Genomic DNA, 19,433 nt, shown 5'->3' with positions numbered 1-19,433 from the left:
AACTTTCTCCTACTTGCACAACAAGCACCTCTGATTAAGGTCTCTTATTTTAAGTATTAAGTGAGAAAATACGTAACAGTAGGAAGGAGGAAAGGAAAAGGTGGAGGGCAAATGAAGTCCTTTGTGTCAAGATATGCAAGGTCATTTAAAGCAAGTGTTAAAAATATAACACAAACTAGACGTGAATTTATGTCTCATCACCCCCTAGTTTTTATCAACCCTCCAATTAAAAAAATTGATACTGCATTTTACAGTTCATATACTTATCATTATTAAGTGCTGGAAGCACTTAAGAGTTAGAATGAATCTTCCAGATTAACACCAGTATTTCTCAAAACATATTCTATAAACCCTCATTCCACAGGCTGTTAATAGGTGTGCACGCATACACACATGCACATATACACACACACATACACACACAGAGTTCTGTGGTCAGGTTAGGGAAAGACTGCTTTATAAGTAGGTTTCTTTACTGCAGGGTTTCTCAGAGACTTTAACAGGTGAAAATTCATTAGCAATCTCCAGTGTTTGCAGTGCCAACATATTTTACCTTACAATCTTTGTTTTTTTTTTTTTTTTAAACAACTTATCTTGTGGGACTAGTAGTCATTAGGAACGAAGTTTAGGAAATGCTGGTATAATCCAATCTGCTCATTTTATTGAAGCAGTATACTGTAGGGGTTAAGAGCACAAGCTTTTGAGTCACATACTGCTTCATTTCTGACCCTCAACAAGTTGCTTAAGCTTTCTGGGTCCTGATTTCTTTATTTTTGAAATGAGGATAATAATAGCTGTCGTTGTGTGTCTTAAATGAGTATATAAATATGCAATATTTACATAAAGCACTTAGAATAGTGCTTGGAACATAGTAATTGCTCAATAAAGGTTATATATTATTGTTTAATCCACAAGGAAAATGAAACCTAAGGTTACACAACATGTCAATATCAGACCAGGTCTCCTGACTCCCTGTCCTGTATGGGTTTCTCAACTAATGAAAATGTCCTCGGAGATTATCAAAAACTCTTTCTAAAGCACTTAAATATTATTGCACCACAAAACCAAAAAATAAGTTCTAAAAAGACAACTCTAAAATAAAGTCCAATGGTTTCTAGGAATGACAGCTTAGCTGTGGTTTTCCAAAGTGAGATCAAAGGAGGAGGTTCTGGTAGTGAAAAAAAAAAACAATTCCAATTCCTATGAAATAACAGACCACTGCCACAAGGGCTTCCTGGGTAGCCCTTCTCTTTACTCTAAGTACCAAAAGCCTTGGTACTCAGGATGCTCAGGAAAATACTCCTTTTTGAGACAGGCTGTTTTTTTGAGACCTTCCAGGACTGACATATATATATACACATACATACATATATATATATATATATATATATATATATATATATACACATATGTATATGTATATATGTGTGTGCGTGTGTGTGTATATATGTATATATATATATATATATATATATATATATATATAGAGAGAGAGAGAGAGAGAGAGATGGAGATATGGATATGATATATGCTGCTAAGTCACTTCAGTTGTGTCCAACTCTTTGCAACCCTATGGACCATAGCCTGCCAGGCTCCTCTGTCCATGGGATTCTCCAGGTAAGGATACTGGAGTGGGTTGCCATGCCTTCCTCCAGGGGATCTTCCTGACCCAGAGGTTGAACCCACATTTCTTTAGCAAGCCAGTTCTTTACCACTAGTGCCACCTGGGAAACTATATCTCTGATAGAGAAGGGAATACATAGTCATAGAACATTTAATTTCTGCCAGTCTCTTATCATAACTTGTCTTAATCTTCATCATAGTCCCAAGATGTAGATATCATCTCCATTTTACAAATGAGGAAACTGAGACCCAGATTTTTTGAGTGATTTGGCCAAGAACTCAGAGTTAAGATGGAGAAGGAAATGGCAACCCACTCCAGTATTCTTGCCTGGAGAATCCCATGGACGGAGGGGCCTCGTAGGCTATAGTCCACAGGGTCGCAAAGAGTCGGACATGACTGAGCGACTTTCATTTTCAGAGTTAAGAAATAATATATCTGGAATTCAACCTTGGCTCTGTCCAAGTTTTCTCCCACTACATTATACTTTCCTTGATTGAAAGGATCAAAGCAAAGCCAACTGAATTTAGACTTCTGAGAACCAGAAGAGGAGTATGACCCTCATCTCTAGAAATACATTTCCTTGATAAAGAAAAACACTTTACCAGTTTTATATTGATTTATTTTGACCTTGCCTCATTCCTAAATTAATTTGAGGTGGTTTATAATAAAAGACAATTCTACAATCAGGTTATCAGAACAAAAAATCAAAGCCATGAAAAGGAGGAGGAAGCACTAATGCTACATACAAGGGCTAATGTAGTTAATATGACTGAACACTAAATTTGGTTTTCAGCTTCTTGGAAGTCAAGCCAAAAGTTATCTGCTTTTAGGAAAGCTTCATATAAATTTTTAAGAGCAGGTAGGGGTGGCTTGAAAAGCACTTTGTAAACAGTAAAGTACTATAAGTGTTAGTTAGTGTTAGTCACTCAGTAGTGTCTGACTCTTTGCAAACCCATGACTGTAGCCCCCAAGGTTTCTCTGTCCATGGAATTCTCCAGGCAATAGTATTGGAGTGGGTAGCCATTCCCTTCTCCAGGGGATCTTCCAGACCCAGGGATCAAACCTGTATCTCCTGCATTAGCAGGCAGATTCTTTACTATCTGAGCCACCAGGGAAGCAGGAGGGGAAATTAGTGTTTGGTAAATAAAGTTTCAGTGTTGCAGGAAAAAAAAAAAGTTCTAGAGATTTCTTGAAAAATAATGTGAATATACTAGGTCCACACCCAGATTTATAAGAAGCACCTTTAGACAACCCTAATATTTACTGGTTCCCTGATGGCTTCTACCTATGAAATGATGGACATCTGAAAGCTTGACATGGTATCACTACTCCCTTCTCTTAAACAGAATCCAATGCTCTGCCTTTTGATTCTTCAGCCTAGCATACTGAACTGTATGCACTCACTCATACCTGCACTTTGGCCATTGGCAAATGTATTAACATTTACACTGAGAGCAAGTATGCTTCTGGAGTTGCTCAAAATTTTTGAATGCTTTGGAAACAGATTTCTTGACCTTAGGGGGATATTAAATTAAAAATGCCCCGTTTAGAGGGCAGAACAAACTGGTTGAGCAGGAGGACACAGAGTTTGTGTCACCTCACAACTAGGGCACCTATCAGGCACTGGCCAGGAACCTCAGACATCTAAGGAGATAAGAGGAACCCTCACACAATTGGGTAGGGTGTAGGGGAAAGGTAGGAGGGAGGAGAAGTGGAAGTCAGATAGAACTGGTGACCCTGAAAGGTGGCTGAGAGAGGGAAGGGGTTCCCATGTTCAGAGGGGCCAACTCATGGCAAGAGAATCAGCAGGGTTAGGAAGAGACCTTCGGGGGATTACTGGATCAAAAGGGAACTACTCAGGCACCAGAGTGCAGGCTGGGACGCAGGCATGAACCTATGCTCTCCGAGGCCTTCTCCAGCTACACAGGTCCTGGGGGCATGGAAGGGAGGGAACGGGTGAGGAAAAGTAGAGGAGAGATGGGACCAGTGTCCCTCAGGAGTGGCTGAGGGAGCAGAGGGGTTCCCATGCCCACCCACAATGAGGGGATCAGCAGGGACTGAGACTTTCCAGAGACAGGGGAGGGGCGGGGAATGGCTATTATTTTCCCTGCCCACTAGAACAACAGGAGAACCTGAACCTCCAACTTCTGAGCCCCCTCCAGCTGCAAGGGTCCTGGAGGCAAGGCAAGAGTTCAGTTCAGTTCAGTTCACTCAGTCGTGTCCGACTCTTTGCAACCACTTGGGCTGCAGCATACCAGGCCTCCCTGTCCATCACCAACTCCGGGAGTCCATCAGGTTGTAACAGACACCATCAGGGTCTTCTCCAATTAGTCAGTTCTTCCTATGAGGGGGCCAAAATATTGGAGGTTCAGCATCAGTCCTTCCAATGAACACTCAGGACTGATCTGCTTTAGGACAGACTGGTTGGATCTCCTTGCAGTCCAAGGGACTCTCAAGAGTCTTCTCCAACACCACAGTTCAAAAGCATCAATTTTTCGGCACTCAGCTTTCTTTATAGCCCAACTCCCACATCCATACATGACTACTGGAAAAATCATAGCCTTGACTAGACAGACCTTTGTTGGCAAAGTAATGTCTGCTTTTTAATATGCTGTCTAGGTTGGCCATAACGTTACTTCCAAGCAGTAAGCGTCTTTTACTTTCATGGCTGCGATCACCATCTGCAGTGATTTTGGAGCCCCCAAAATAAAGTCAGCCACTGTTTCCACTGTTTCCCCATCTATTTGCCATGAAGTGATGGGACCGCATGCCATGATCTTAGTTTTCTGAATGTTGAGCTTTAAGCCAACATTTTCACTCTCTTTCACTTTCATCAATAGGCTCTTTAGTTCTTCTTCACTTTCAGCCATAAGGGTGGTGTCATCTGCATATCTGAGGTTACTGATATTTCTCCTGGAAATCTTGATTCCAGTTTGTGCTTCATAAAGCCCAGCATTTATCATGATGCGTTCTGAATATAAGTTAAACAAGCAAAGTGAAAATATACAGCCTTGACATACTCCTTTCCTTATTTGGAACCAGTCTGTTTTTCCATCTCCAGTTCTAACTGTTGCTTCCTGACCTGCATACAGGTTTCTCAAGAGGCAGGTCAGGTGGTCTGATATTCCCATCTCTTTTGGAATTTTCCACAGTTTATTGTGATCCACAAAGGCAAAGGCTTTGGCATAGCCAATAAAGCAGAAATAGATGTTTTTCTGGAACTCTCTTGCTTTTTCGATGATCCAGCTGATGTTGGCAATCTGATTTCTGGTTCCTCTGCCTTTTCTAAAACCAGCTTGAACATATGGAAGTTCACAGTTAGTGTATTGCTGAAGCCTGGCTTGGAGAATTGTGAGCACTGCTTTACTAGCGTGTGAGATGAGTGCAGTTGTGTGGCAATTTTTTTAACATTCTTTGGCATTGCCTTTCTTTGGGATTGGAATGAAAACTGACCTTTTCCAGTCCTGTGACCACTGCTGAGTTTTCCAAGTGTGTTGGCATACTGAGTGCAGCACTTTCACAGCATCATCTTTTAGAATTTGAAATAGCTCAACTGGAATTCCATCACCTCCACTAGCTTTGTTCGTAGTGATGCTTTCTAAGGCCCACCTGAATTCACATTCCAGGAAGTCTGGCTCTAGGTGAGTGATCACACCATCGTGATGATCTGGGTCGTGAAGATCTTTTTTTTGTACAGTTCTTCTGTGTATTCTTGCCACCTCTTTTTAATATCTTCTGCTTCTGTTAGGTCCATACCATTTCTGTCCTTTATCTAGCCCATCTTTGCACGAAATGTTACCTTGGTATCTCTAACCTTCTTGAAGAGATCTCTAGTCCTTCCCATTCTATTGTTTTCCGCGATTTCTTTGCACTGATCACTGAGGAAGGCTTTCTTATCTTTCCTTGCTATTCTTTGGAACTCTGCATTCAAATGAGTACATCTTTCCTTTTCTCCTTTGCTTTTGGCTTCTCTTCTTTTCACAGCTATTTGTAAGGCCTCCTCACACAGCCATTTTGCTTTTTTGCATTTCTTTTTCTTGGGTATGGTTTTGATCCCTGTCCCCTGTACAATGTCATGAACCTCCATCCATAGTTCATCAGGCACTCTATCAGATCTAGTCCCTTAAATATTTTTTCCCACTTTCACTGTACAATCGTAAGGGATTTGATTTAAGTCATACCTGAATGGTCTAGTGGTATTTCCTACTTTCTTCAATTTAAGTCTGAATTTGACAATAAGAAGTTCATGATCTGAGCCACAGTCAGCTCCTGGTCTTGCTTTTGCTGACTCTATAAAGCTTCTCCTTCTTTGGCTCTAAAGAATATAATCAATCAGATTTTGGTGTTGATCATCTGGTGATGACCATGTGTAGAGTCTTCTCTTGTGTTTTTGGAAGAGGGTGTTTGCTATGACCAGTGCATTCTCTTGGTAAAACTCAATGAGATTTTGCCCTGCTTCATTCCGTACTCCAAGGCCAAATTTGCCTGTTAGTCCAGGTGTTTCTTGACTTCCTACTTTTGCATTCCCATTCCCTATAATGAAAAGGATATCTATTGTGGATATTAGTTCTAAAAGGTCTTGTAGGTGTTCATAGAAACGTTCAACTTCAGCTTCTTCAGCATTACTGGTCGGGGCATAGACTTGGATTACCGTGACATTGAATGGTTTGCCTTGGAAATGAACAGAGATCATTCTGTCATTCCTGAGATTGCATCCAAGTACTGCATGTCAGACTCTTTTGTTGACTATGATGGCTACTCCACTTCTTCTAAGGGATTCTTGCCCACAGTAGTAGATACGATGGTCATCTGAGTTAAATTCACCCTTTCCAGTCCATTTTAGTTCACTGATTCCTAGAATGTCGACATTCACTCTTGCCATCTCCTGTCTGACCACTTCCAATTTGCCTTGATTCATGGGCCTAAAATTCCAGGTTCCTATGCAATATTGCTCTTTACAGCATTGGACCTTGCTTCCATCATCAGCCACACCCACAACAGGATGTTGTCTTTGCTTTGGCTCTGTCACTCCATTCTTTCTGGAATTATTTCTCCACTGATCTCCAGTAGCATGTTGGGCACCTACTGACCTGGGGAGTTCATCTTTCAGTGTCCTATCTTTTTGCCTTTTCATACTACTCATGAGGTTCTCAAGGCCAGAATACTGAAGTGGTTCGCCATTCCCTTCTCCAGTGGACCACATTTTGTCTGAACTCTCCATCATGACCCGTCTATCTTGGATGGCCCTACATGGCATGGCTCATAGCTTCATTGAATTAGACAAGGCTGTGGTCCATGTGATTAGATTGGTTAGTTTTCTGTGATTGTGATTTCTGTCTGCCCTCTGATGCCCTCTCTCAGTGACTACTGTCTTACTGGAGTTTCTCTGACCTTGGACATGGGGTATCTCTTCACGGCCCTCGCTCCTGACTTTGGATATGGGTTATCTCCTCATGGTCCCTGCTCCTGACCTTGGTGGCTGCACAGCGCTGGAGTGGTGAGTGGCCAAGAGGAGATACCCCACATCTAAGGAGTCAAGGGGGTAATGGGGTAAAAAAACTAGAAGAGAGACAGAAGGGTGCCTTTAAGGGGTGGCTGGCGGAGGGGAAGGGCTCCCACACTGACAGTGACCCACCCATGCTGATGGGATCAGCAGGGACTAGGAAAGACTTTGTGGGGATTGGAGGGGAGCAGCCAGTATTTCCCCTGCCTGCTTGGGCCCAAGCAAGTCTGCTGGGGTCCCTGACCTAAACCTCTACCCTCTAAGGCCCCCTCCAACTGTGCTAAGACTAAGCCACACCCTCAAAAGCCACCATAGGGCCTCTTCCTGCAGCACTGGTTCTGAACCTAGACAACCCCCTAAGCCCCAGTCCCCAGGCCCAGACTCCAGTCCTGCATAAGCACCACCACCCCACAGTCAAGGCCTTTTCTGGCCCTTTTAAAAAATTATTTATTTATTTATTGCTGCTGTGTGCTTGTTGCTGTTTCATTTATATTTTTCTTCTCATATATATATTTTTATTTTTCTAATTATGTTTTTTATTCTTTGTTATTGATTGGCTCTTTTTCTTCTGCACTGCATAGCTTGTGGAATCTTGGTTTCCAGGCCAAGAGTCAGGCCTAAGCTCCTGTGGTGGGAGAACTGACTTCAAGCCACTGGACGAATTGAGAACCTTAGACCCCAGGGATTATTAATTACCATGAGTTCTCCTAGAGGTCCTCATCTCAGCACTGAGACCTGGCTCTATGCAACCACCTGAAAACTCTAATGCTAAATGTCTCAGGCCAAACCAGTAAGACAGGAACACAGCCCTATCCATCAAAAAAGCAAACAACAACAACAACAACAAAATGAGACAACAAAAAAATAGGTTACAGACAAAGGAACAAGGTAAAAACCTATAAGACCAAATAAATGAAGAGGAAATATGCAACCTACCTGAAAAAGAATTCAGAATGATGACTGATGATGATCCATAATCTCAGAAATAGAATGGAGGCAACAGATCAAGAAAATTCAACAAATGTTTAACAAGAGCCAAGAAGAACTAAAGAACAAACAAGCAGTGATAAACAACTCAATGTGGGCAAGCTCAGTCAGTCATGTCTGACTCTTTGTGACCCTATGGACTGTAGCCTGCCAGGCTCCTCTGTTCATGGGATTTTGCCAAGCAAGAATACTGGAGTGGATTGTCATTTCCTTCTTCAGGGGATCTTCCTGACCAAGGGATCAAACCTGAAGCCCCTGCAGTTCCTGCACTGACAGGCAGATGTTTTACCACTGAGCTACCTGGGAAAGCAAACAACCCAGTAGCTGAAATGAAAAGAAAAAATCACTAGAAGGAATCAATAGCAGCTTAATTGAAGCAGAAGAATGAATAAGTGAACTGAAAGAATAGTGGTAAAAAACTGCCAAGGAGCAAAATAAGAAAAAAGAATGAAGAAAATTGAAGACAGTCTCACAGACATCTGTGTGACAACATTAAACACACCAACATTCAAATTATAGGGGTCCCAGGAGAAGACAAGAAAGAGAAAGGATTGAGAAAATATTTGAAGAGTTTATCGCCAAAACATTCCCTAAAATGGGAAAGAAAATACTCTCCCAAATACAGAAATAGCAGAGAGTCCCACACAGGATAAACCCTAGAAGAAACACAAGAAGACACATAATCAAACTAACAAAAACTAAATACAAAGAAAAAAATGTCAAAAGCAACAAAGGAAAAGCAAAAAAATATAACATACAAAGGAATCCCCATAAGGTTAACTGATTTCTCAGCAGAAACTCTGCAGGCCAGAAGGGAGTGGCAGGATATATTTAAAGTGATGAAACAGAAAAACTTACAATCAAGATTATTCTACCCAACAAGGATCTCATTCAGATTCAACAGAGAAATCAAAAGCATTACAGAGAAGCAAAAGCTATGAGAATTCGGCACCACCAGACCAGATTCACAACAAGTGCTAAAGAAATTTCCATAAACAGGAAGCAAAAGAGAAGAAAACAACCTACAAAAACAAACCCAGAACAGTTATAAAAACGGTAATAGAAACTTACATATCAATAATTACCTTAAATGTAAATAGATTAAATGCTCCAACGAAAAGACAAAGACTGGCTGAATGGATACTATATATATAGTGTGTAGCTGTCTACAAGAGACCCACTTCAGACCTAAGAATACATACAGACAGAATGTGAGAGGATGGAAAAAGATACTCCATGTAAATCAAAAGAAATCTGAAGTAGCAATTCTCTTATCAGTTAAAATACACTTTAAAATAAAGACTATTACAACAAATAAGGAAGGACACTACATAATGATCAAGGGATCAATCTAAGAAGATATAACAATGATAAATATTTATGCACCCAACATAGGAGCACCTCAATACACAAGGAAAATGCTAACAGTTGTAAAAGGGGAAATTGACAGTAACATGATAATGGTGGGGGAATTTACCACCCCAATGGACAGATCATCCAGACATAAAATTAATAAGAAAACAGAAGCTTTAAATGACACAATCGACTAGAAAAATTTAATTGATATTTATAGGACAATCCACCCAAAAGCAGAAGAATACACTTTCTTCTCAAGTGCCCATGGAACATTCTCCAGGATAGATCATATCATAGGTCAAAAACCAAGCCTTAGAAAATTTAAGAAAATTGAAATTGTATCAAGACTCTTTTCTAACCACAATACCTTGAAATTAGAAATCAATCACAGGGGGGAAAAAACTGAAGAAAATACAGACACATGGAAGTTTGTAACACTGTGCTGCTGAATATCCAAGAGATCACTAAAAAAATCAGAGAAAATTAAAAATACATGAAAACAAATGATAATGAAAACATGACAACCCAAAACCTATGGGATGCAGCAAAAGCAGTTCTAAGAGGGAAGTTTATAGCAATTTAATCTCACCCCAAAAAACAAGTAAAACATCATATAAACAATATTAACCTTACATTTGAAGCCACTAGAGAAAGAAGAACAAAAAATACTCCAAAATTAGTAGAAGGAAAGAAGTCATAAAGATCATAGCAGAAATAAGTGAAATAGAAATAAAGATAATAGCAAAGATAATAGCAAAAACTAAAAGCTGATTCTTTAAGATAAAATTAATAAAATGACACAGAATCATCAAGAAGGGGGGAGAATTCAAATCAGTAAAATTAGAAATGAAAAAGAAATTACAACTGAAACGACAGAAATACTAAGGATCATAAGATACTATTCATAAGCAACTAAATGACAACAAAATGGACAACCTGGAAGAAATGAACAAATTCTAAGAAAGGTACAACTGCCAAAGACTGAATCAGGAAGAATTAGAAGATATAAACAAACCAATACAACATAACGAAATTGAAAGTATAATTTAAAATCTTCCAACAAACAAAAGCCCAGAACCAGAGGACTTAACAAGCAAATTCTATCAAACATTTAGAGAAGAAATAACACCTAACCTCTCAAACTCTTCCAAATAATTACAGAAGGAGGAAAACTCCCAAACTCATTCTACAAGGCCACCATCACCCTGATACCAAAACCAGAAAAAGACATCTGAAAGAAAGAAAGTTACAGACCAATATCACTGATAAATATAGATGCTAAAAATCCTCAACTAAATAATAACAAACAGAATCCAACAGCACATTAAAAAGATCATACAACATGATCAAGTGAGATTAATCCCAGGGATGTGAAGATTTTTCAATATATGCAAATTAATCCATGTGATACACTATATTAACAAATTAAAGAACAGAAACCATATGATGATCCCAATAGATGCAGAAAAAGCTTTTAACAAATTCAACACCCATTTATGATAAAACTTTCTAGAAATTGAGCATAGAGGGAATCTGCCTCCACGTAATAATGACCATATATGACAAACACAGTAAACATCATTCTCAAAGCTGAAAAACTGAAAGCATTTCCTCTAAGATCAGGAACAAGACAAGGATATGCACTCTCGTCACTATTATTCAACATAGTTTTGGAAGCCCTAACCATGGCAATCAGAGAAGAAAAACAAATGAAAGGAATCCAAATTGGAAAAGAAGTCAAACTGTCACTGTTTGTAGATGACATGATACTATACATAGAAAAGCTTAAAGATGTCACCAGAAAACTACTAGAGTTAATCAATGAATTTGGAAAAGTTGCAGGATACAAAATTAATGCATAAAGATCTCTTGCCTTCCTATAGACTAACAATGAAAGATCAGAAAGGGAAATTAAGGAAACAACCCCATTTACTATTGCAATAAAAAGGAAAAAAAATACCTAGGGATAAACCTACCTAATGAGCCAAAACACCTGTACTCAAAACTATAAAACACCAATGAAAGAAATCAAAGATAACACAAACAGATGAAGAGATACACCATGTTCTTGGATGGGAAGAAGCAATATTTGAAAATGACTATACTGCCCAAAGCAATCTATAGATTCAATGAGATCTCTATCAAATTACCAAAGGCATTTTTCATAGAATTAAAAAAAAATTACAATTTGCATGAAAACACAAAAGCCACTAACAAAACAATCTTGAGAAAGAAAAACAGAGCTAGAGGAATTATGCTCCCTAACTTCAGACTATACTATAAAGCTGTAGTAATCAAGACAGTATGGTTTTGGCACAAAAACAGAAATATAGATCAGTAGTACAGGACAGAAAGCCCAGAGATAAACTCACACACCTATGGCCACCTAATCTATGACAAAGGAGGCAAGAACATACAAAGGAGAAAAGACAGTCTATTCAGTGCTGGGAAAACTGGCCAGCTACATGTAAAAGAATGAAATTAGAACACTACCTAGCACTGTACATAAAAATAAACACAAAATGGTTTAAAGATCTAAATATATGGTGAACACTATAAAACACTTAGAGGAAAACATAGGAAAAAACTCTGACATAAATCACAGCAAGATTTTTTTTTACTCATCTCCTAGACTAGAGCCATCACAATATTGTAAAGTAATTATCTTCCAATTAAAATACATAAATTTAAAACCCTCAAAAAAGAAAAAGAAAAAATAAGCAAGTGGGACCTAATTAATATCTTTTGCACAGCCTAGGAAACCATAAAGAAGACGAGAAGACAACCCTCAGGATCAGAAAATATATTTGCAAACAAAACAATGGATAAAGAATTAACTTCTAAAATATACAAACAACTCATGCAGTTCAATGTCAAAAAAAAAAAAAAAAAAAAACAGCCCAATGAAAAAATGGGCAGAAGACACAAATAGACATTTCTCCTAAGATGACATACAGATGGCCTAGAAGCAAATGACAAGATATTCGACATCACAAATTATTAGAGAAATGCAAATCAAAACTACAATGAGAGACTTCCCTGTTGGTACAGTGGATGGGAAACCACCTGCTAATGCAGAGGACATCAGTTCAATCCCTGCCACAGAAGAATTCCACATGCCATGAAGCACCTAAAGGCCATGTACCACAACTACTGAACTCCCACTGTAGAGCCCAAGAGCCACAACTACTGAGCCCACGTACTGCAACTACTTAAGTCTGTGTGCCTAGAGTCTGTGCTCCACAAGAGAAGCCACTGCAATGAGAAGCCTGTACACCACAACAAAGAGTAGCCCCCATTCACTACAACTAGAAAAAGTCTGCATGCAGCGATGAAAACCCAGTACAACCAAAAATACACACACACACACACACATATATATATATATATATAAACTACCCTGAGGTTTTATGTCACACCAGCCAGAACAGTCATCATCAAAAAATCTACAAACAGCAAATGCTGGAAATGGTGAGGAGAAAAGGGAATCCTCTTGCACTGTAGGTGAGAATGTAAATTGATACAGCCTCTATGGAGAACAGTATGGAGGTTCCTTAAAACACTAAACATAGAACTACCATACAACCTAGCAAATCCACTACTGGGGATATACCCTGAGAAAAAACATAATTCAAAAAGACACATGTACCCCAGTGTTCATTGCAGCTCTACTTACAGCAGTCAGGACATGGAAACAATCTAAGTGCCCATCAATAGATAAATGAATAAAGAAGATGTGGTACATATCCACATTGGAATATTAGTCCGCCATAAAAAGGAATAAAATTGGGTCATTTGTAGAGATGTGGATGAACCTAGATTCTGTCATACAGAGTGCAGTAAGTCAGAAAGAGAAAAAGTGTCATATATTAACACATGTATGTGGAATCTAGAGAAATCGCACCAATAAACTTAGGTCCAGGGCAGGAATAAAGAGGCAGATGTAGGGAATGGACATGTGGACACAGGCAGAAAGGTGAGGCTGGGATGATCTGGAAGATTAGGTTTGACATAAATGTACTACCATGTGCAAAATCGATAGCTAGTGGGAACCTGCAGTGTAGCAAAGAGAGTCCAGCTCAGTGCTCTGTGATAACCTAGATTGGTGGGATGCGGCGGGGGAGGCGGGAGGAAGGTCCAAGAGGGAGAGGATATAGGTATAAATACGGTTGATTCACTTCATTGTGCAGCAGAAACTAACATAATATTGTAAAGCGATTATACTCCCATAAAAATAAATGGGTCCTTTGTTTTAGCTGCTATAACTGGCAATTATAAGTCTGGAGACACTCCAAAGACAACACTGAAGAAGGAAAGGGGAATTGACAGGCCAATAGAGCTGATAAGGCAGCAGCATTACAAGATTCAAGCTCCATACTTGGGAGGACACCTGCTACCCATCTAAGGAACAGAGACGAGTTTCTGAGTGATGCACATTTGATCAACATACTGGGCTTTGGTATATGCTAAATCGCCACTCTACTCTTTGTGAAGTCACTCAAGAAACTACACTAAAATTAATACATTACTCATTGTGGGAACCGATAAAATGACAGCCTGGGAAAAACAATACTTTTGGAAACCTTCTCCCAAAGTAATGGCTGAAATATGTCAGAGGTGTCAGATTTGTCCTAAGTAGAACCCAGAAATACCTATTCAAACTTCTCACAGCCACTTTCCTTTGCTTCCTGGTCCTTTTGAAATCTGGCAAGTGGATTTTACCTCACTATCTCCCTTTCAGGGATGCAAATATGTTCTGATGATAGTATGCATGTAATCCCATTGGGTGGAAGCTTCTCCTTGCAGATGAGTAACTCCCCTTACAGTAGCCAAAACACTGTTGAAAAGGATTATTCCTACTGAGGGAATTCCCCTGGAATCACATAGTGATAACGGTGCTCATTTCATTGTACAAATTCTAAACGCTATTTGTAAAATCTAGCCTCTACTACATTTCCACTGTAACTATCACCCTCAATCTTCTGGTCCAGCAGAAAGAAACAAAGACGTAATCAAAACTCAACCGGCAAAAATCTCTGTGGCTATAGGCCTTCCTTGGCCTAAATTGCTACACATAGTTCTATTAAACTTAATATCTATACCCTATGGAAAACACAAACTGTCACCATTTGAAAAAGTTATTGAAAAATCCATGATTCTTGACTTAGGACTATATAATCCCCTTCTAGTAAAGGGGGATCTTTTACATTATTGTCAAAGTCTCATTAAAACTGACCCAGAAGTGAGGCAAATGACCCCTAATGTGGATGGCTTTCCCAAGACATCCCTTTTCCCTTGGACAAGGCTGGTACTCTCCCTGATCCCCATCAATGAAATCCCTCAAGTTAACCTTGTTCTAATTGCTACCATCATACAGTTGTTACATCTCCTTCATTATGTAATAATTGATGATCCATCAACTTGCTTCTCTTTCTTATAGACATATTGTCACGGAGCGAAATTTTTCATGAATAGGTTTATGGCCAGAAATGAACATTTAGAGGAAGTGACCCTGGTCCTTTGGTTCTTCAATTTTGACTATAAAGGACTGGACAATTGAATCTTGGGGACTCCTCGTTGAAGCTACAATTTTATTAATGCACTTTGCCCTACTACATAGAGTAGGCATCCTCCATGAATGGTAATTCTATCTTATATTAACTCTGCTGGGAATAAGCCTGTGGCTCCAATTCTTGGCCATTTAATTACTCTATTTCACTTGGGATCCTTTCACTCACCAAGGCCATGAGTTACCCTTAGTCCTCTTTATATTAAAATGGCTGACTTTTCCTGGGATAATTTTTGCTAGAGTTATATTATTAGCTCTCTTAAAATCCATCTGGACTCTCTATACCTGGGAAGGTAATGCCTTATCTGGAAATGCATTTTGTAAATGCCTAAGTAATGAATTTCCAAAAGTCTAGCCACTGGAGGAAATCTAACAAACTGTTGGATATGCCATCAGCACCCTAATCATTCGTTGAATATTGGGATCCCCTTGCTTTGGCTATCTCTAATCTTACTGGTAACTCTCTACCATATGTTATTCAGAACTCATCTACTGGAATCCACAGTTCCCTTTCCTTGTTTTCCTTGTTTAGAACCAGATACCCCACCCCCCAAACAGTTCCTTAGGAATATGTGTTCCAATTAGGCCCTGTGGTTATCCAGAAACAAGAGATCCAACTTCCAAATACCCACTTTTATTTCACTGTTCAACAACAAAATATATTCTCATGATAACCCCCATACATTCCAACAAGGAAGGCTTCTAGGCTGCTCATATATAACCAGCCCATGGTTGAATTTCACCTTTGACATCTCCTTTCTCTGTGCTCCAGTGAAGTTGCTCAGTTGTGTCCAACTCTTTGTGACCCCATGGACTGTAGCCTACCAGTCTCCTCCATCCATGGAATTTTCCAGGCAAGAGTACTGGAGTGGGTTGCCACTGCCTTCTCCAGGGAATCTTCCCGACCCAGGAATCGGACCCAGGTCTCCCGCATTGCAGGCAGACATTTTACCATTTGAGCCACTGGGGAAGCCCTCCATCTATGTATTTGTGGTTGGAAGGTCGCCACCTAGAGCATATCCTGCCTCAATGCCCTAACACCAGGTTCTAATGCCCTAGGACTTTTAATAGTTCATTTGACCGTTAAATTTTTCATAAATTACCAAATGGCACATAGTCTACTTTCTGCCTCTGCCAAGAAACCCCTTCTGAGGGATTTCAAAGGTTCCCAAGATTTATTTAAACCACACGGGGAGTTGGCGCCACTGACAAAATTATTCAAAACCTCTCTGCTATCACAGCAGACACAGCTAATGCCACAGCTAAAACATTAAGTGCCCAAAAAGACTCCCTGAATTTGCTTGCTCATATTGTGTTAGATTAAAGTTTTTCTTTGGGTTACCTTCTAGCAGAACTTGGAAATGTCTGTGTCATCTTAAATACCACCTGTTGTACCTGGATAAATGCCTCTTGTGTAGTAGAAACTCAAATTGGAACCTTACAAAACAAGGTCACTTGACTTCATTCTGATAGTCTTAATACTTCCCTAATGTTTGGTTTGTTTAGTTGGTTACGCTCAAACATTGGATCTTGGTTCAAAACTGTTTTGCAAACTGGGTTATTACTCTTAATAACTGCTGTCAGCTTCTTTATAGTGATAAAGTGCTTGCTTAAATTGATTACTTCTATACTTAACCATTCTACTGCTCAGCTGATACTCATCCAACTCGGTATACTTGAGGCAGCACAACATCATGTTGCTTCCAGTGAATTTTCCAATGTATCCACTGATTCATTCACAAACCACCCTCTAAAGGACATGATGGACCTGGAGCAGACAACAAATTCTGGCTATATGGGAATAAGAATTGCTCCAATGATGTTTTCTTCAGGAAAAGGCATGGGCAAAAGGGGGAGATGTGAAAATAACTATGTCATGAATGACGAAGACGTGACCTGAAGACCTCCGTGTTTGCTACCAATGCTGGACTTTTGCTGAACACTCTAAATTAAAACTGCTGAATAGTTGCTGAGTTGCTAAAAGCAAAGATTGATGTTAAGAACTAGACTTCATCTTCCTAAGAAAACACAACTGTCCCTAGTAATGACTGAGATGCATTCCATAACTCAATCTTATGTATAGAATAATTTTACCCTCCAATCCAAATTGTTGGTAAACAACTTGCATAACCCTGCATTGACTTCCCTCTTCCTGTAAAAAAAACCCTAGCCATTTTCCCCTTGTGGGACACTATTCTGGTTTCTTCTAGACTTTCTGTGATCCCTGAATTGCAATTCTAAGGCCCCAAATAAACTACCTTTTTGCCTCTTCACAGTTAGTAATCCTTATGTTTGATGCGGATTTAAATTAGCCTGGGCCATATCTTCTACGATCGATAGAAAAAATTAAGCACAAACTAGTTGTAACCCTTCCCTGTTCTGAGCCTGATAGTAGAAAGAAAACTGACAGGAAGGAAGTGAATTAGAAAAGAAAGAAGCTGGAGTTGGGGAAATAAAGAGTAGTGTCTGGAAAGAAAAGACGTAGAAGAGGCTCTAACTAGGGTCAGCTGTACGCAGACACTGACTGGCCTAGCATTGTCACCTCTACGGTTTTTCTTCCTGGATGAGCAGAACCAGGTCCACTCTGTTACACCTCTTTTCTATAGCCCAGCTTGGGGCTGGACAGATGTTTTTGCCCCCAAACCCACACACGCAAGCTGGGGAGCTGGAATGATGGTCTGAGCAACCCTTGGGGCAGAAGTCAAGAGGCGGGCCGGAGTCAAGAGGAGGGCAGGGAAACTCTAGATAAAGGAAGTAACCCTCTGGGAGGCAATGCCACGCGGGGTATTCAAGAAAGGCTGTTACAAGTGCAGCAAGTCTGTATAAAAGGCTGGAGTAAAGGGGTGTATGAGGTAACCGCTGCGGAGCCAGGAGGAGCTGGGGTCGGAGGAGACAGAACAGAGAGGGACCCAGCGCGGAGGCGGCGTCAAGTGAGAGAACGGTTGGTACAGAACCACCTCTCCTTTGTGCGCCGCAGCCGCCTGCAGGCAGCTCCCAAGGAGAAGAAAGTTCAGATTGGGTGAAACGGGGTGTGAACCGAGGAATATTACTCTGGTCCTGCGCGGAAGAGGGCGTCAAAGAGCACCCTAAGGGTTGAGAGGGTGTACCTGGGCTTGCGGATGAGCATGGAGCGGGAATTCCCGACTCCCAGCCTCGCCGATTTCTTCTCCTTACCTTGGGCACCGTGATATGGTCCATGACCGCGGCTCCCCACACCCCAAAGCCTTAGTGCAACTCAGGCTGCTGCCGCCACCACGGTTCTAGCAGCCTTCTTGCCCAACCCTGGTTCTAGCCCCCGCCCTCCCTCTCGTGCTGCAAGCTCTCGTCACCTGATCCTCGCGGAGGCTTCTCTCGCGACACTTCGCCTTGGGCCGCTAACGCCATCTTGCTCCCTGGCAATGCCCTTTTCTTTGGGCGATCCTGTCAAAACGCCATTCTTTTGGTAGGGGTGTTTGCTCAGTCACATCCGACTCTTAGCAACCCATTGGATTATAACCCACCAGGCTCCTCTGCCCATGGGATTCTCCAGGCAAGAATACTGGAGTGGTTTGCTATTTTTCACTCCAAATGATCTTCTCTGCCCAGGGATGGAACCAGAGTCTCTTGGAGCTCCTGCTTTGGCAGGCAGATTATTTACCACTGTGCCATTTGGGAAGAGAAACTGCTAAATATATTTTCTAGCTCTCTAAGAACACTTGGTTTAAATAAAATCCAGTGATTGGGAGCTTTTTTCATATTAAGGGCAAAGCTACTAGGATTGTAGCCAGGAGACAGAACAGTGACATTAGGCTCACAAATATTCCTAGGACTGCTTCCATTTTCTTAAGAGTAAAAACAGCAACAACAACAGATTGTCCTAGTTCAGACTTCAGGTTTGGCCCAGGAATTCTTAAGTCCCAGACTCAAGTGCTGGCACCCTTCTCACATCCCATGATGCTGTAAGGATTCTGAGTACCAGTATCATTCCACTATTCTTTAACGTTAACAGAGATGGCACCAGAGAAAACATAGACTACTCTGTGGTGATGACTGAGTTTCTGAAGAGCTTCCTGTGAGACCTTGGGCAAGTCACTATAGAATAGTTTTGAGATCCTTTATATTTTCCTTTCACTCATCTCAACCAGGGGGAGTCTACTGCCATCAACCTAGTTAAAGCCTGGACTATTAGAGTAGCCTCATAACTTTGTCATCAAAGATGTGGGAAAAGGACCAGAGACCCACTGGACCACCTCTCAGATGAGGTGCAGCTACTCTGTAGTGTTCTCTGAATCAGGCTTTTGATGGCAAAAAGAACAGTCTGGGAGTTGAAAAACCTGGATTTTACTCTCAGGTCTGCTACTAACTTGCTGTGTGACCTTGGGCAAATCATGTCACCTCTCTGGGCCTTGTATTCT

General features: G+C 40.6%; 1 protein-coding gene across 4 annotated transcripts in view; it reads right to left on the bottom strand.

The window, feature by feature from the left end:
• Positions 1–18,339, bottom strand: part of MTMR8 (myotubularin related protein 8) — a 251,889-nt gene extending 233,550 nt beyond the window's left edge. For all 4 annotated transcript variants that reach the window (XM_061136098.1, XM_061136100.1, XM_061136096.1 and 1 more), the window contains exon 1: positions 18,214–18,339. In XM_061136098.1, coding sequence (XP_060992081.1) covers positions 18,214–18,237 — 24 coding nt within the window. In that variant the 5' untranslated portion in view covers positions 18,238–18,339. The remainder of the gene's footprint in view (positions 1–18,213) is intronic.
• Positions 18,340–19,433: the final 1,094 nt, after the last annotated feature.

Source organism: Dama dama, chromosome X (assembly GCF_033118175.1).
Source record: "Dama dama isolate Ldn47 chromosome X, ASM3311817v1, whole genome shotgun sequence".
NCBI lineage: Eukaryota > Metazoa > Chordata > Mammalia > Artiodactyla > Cervidae > Dama > Dama dama.
This window is presented reverse-complemented; position numbering and strand designations above follow the sequence as displayed.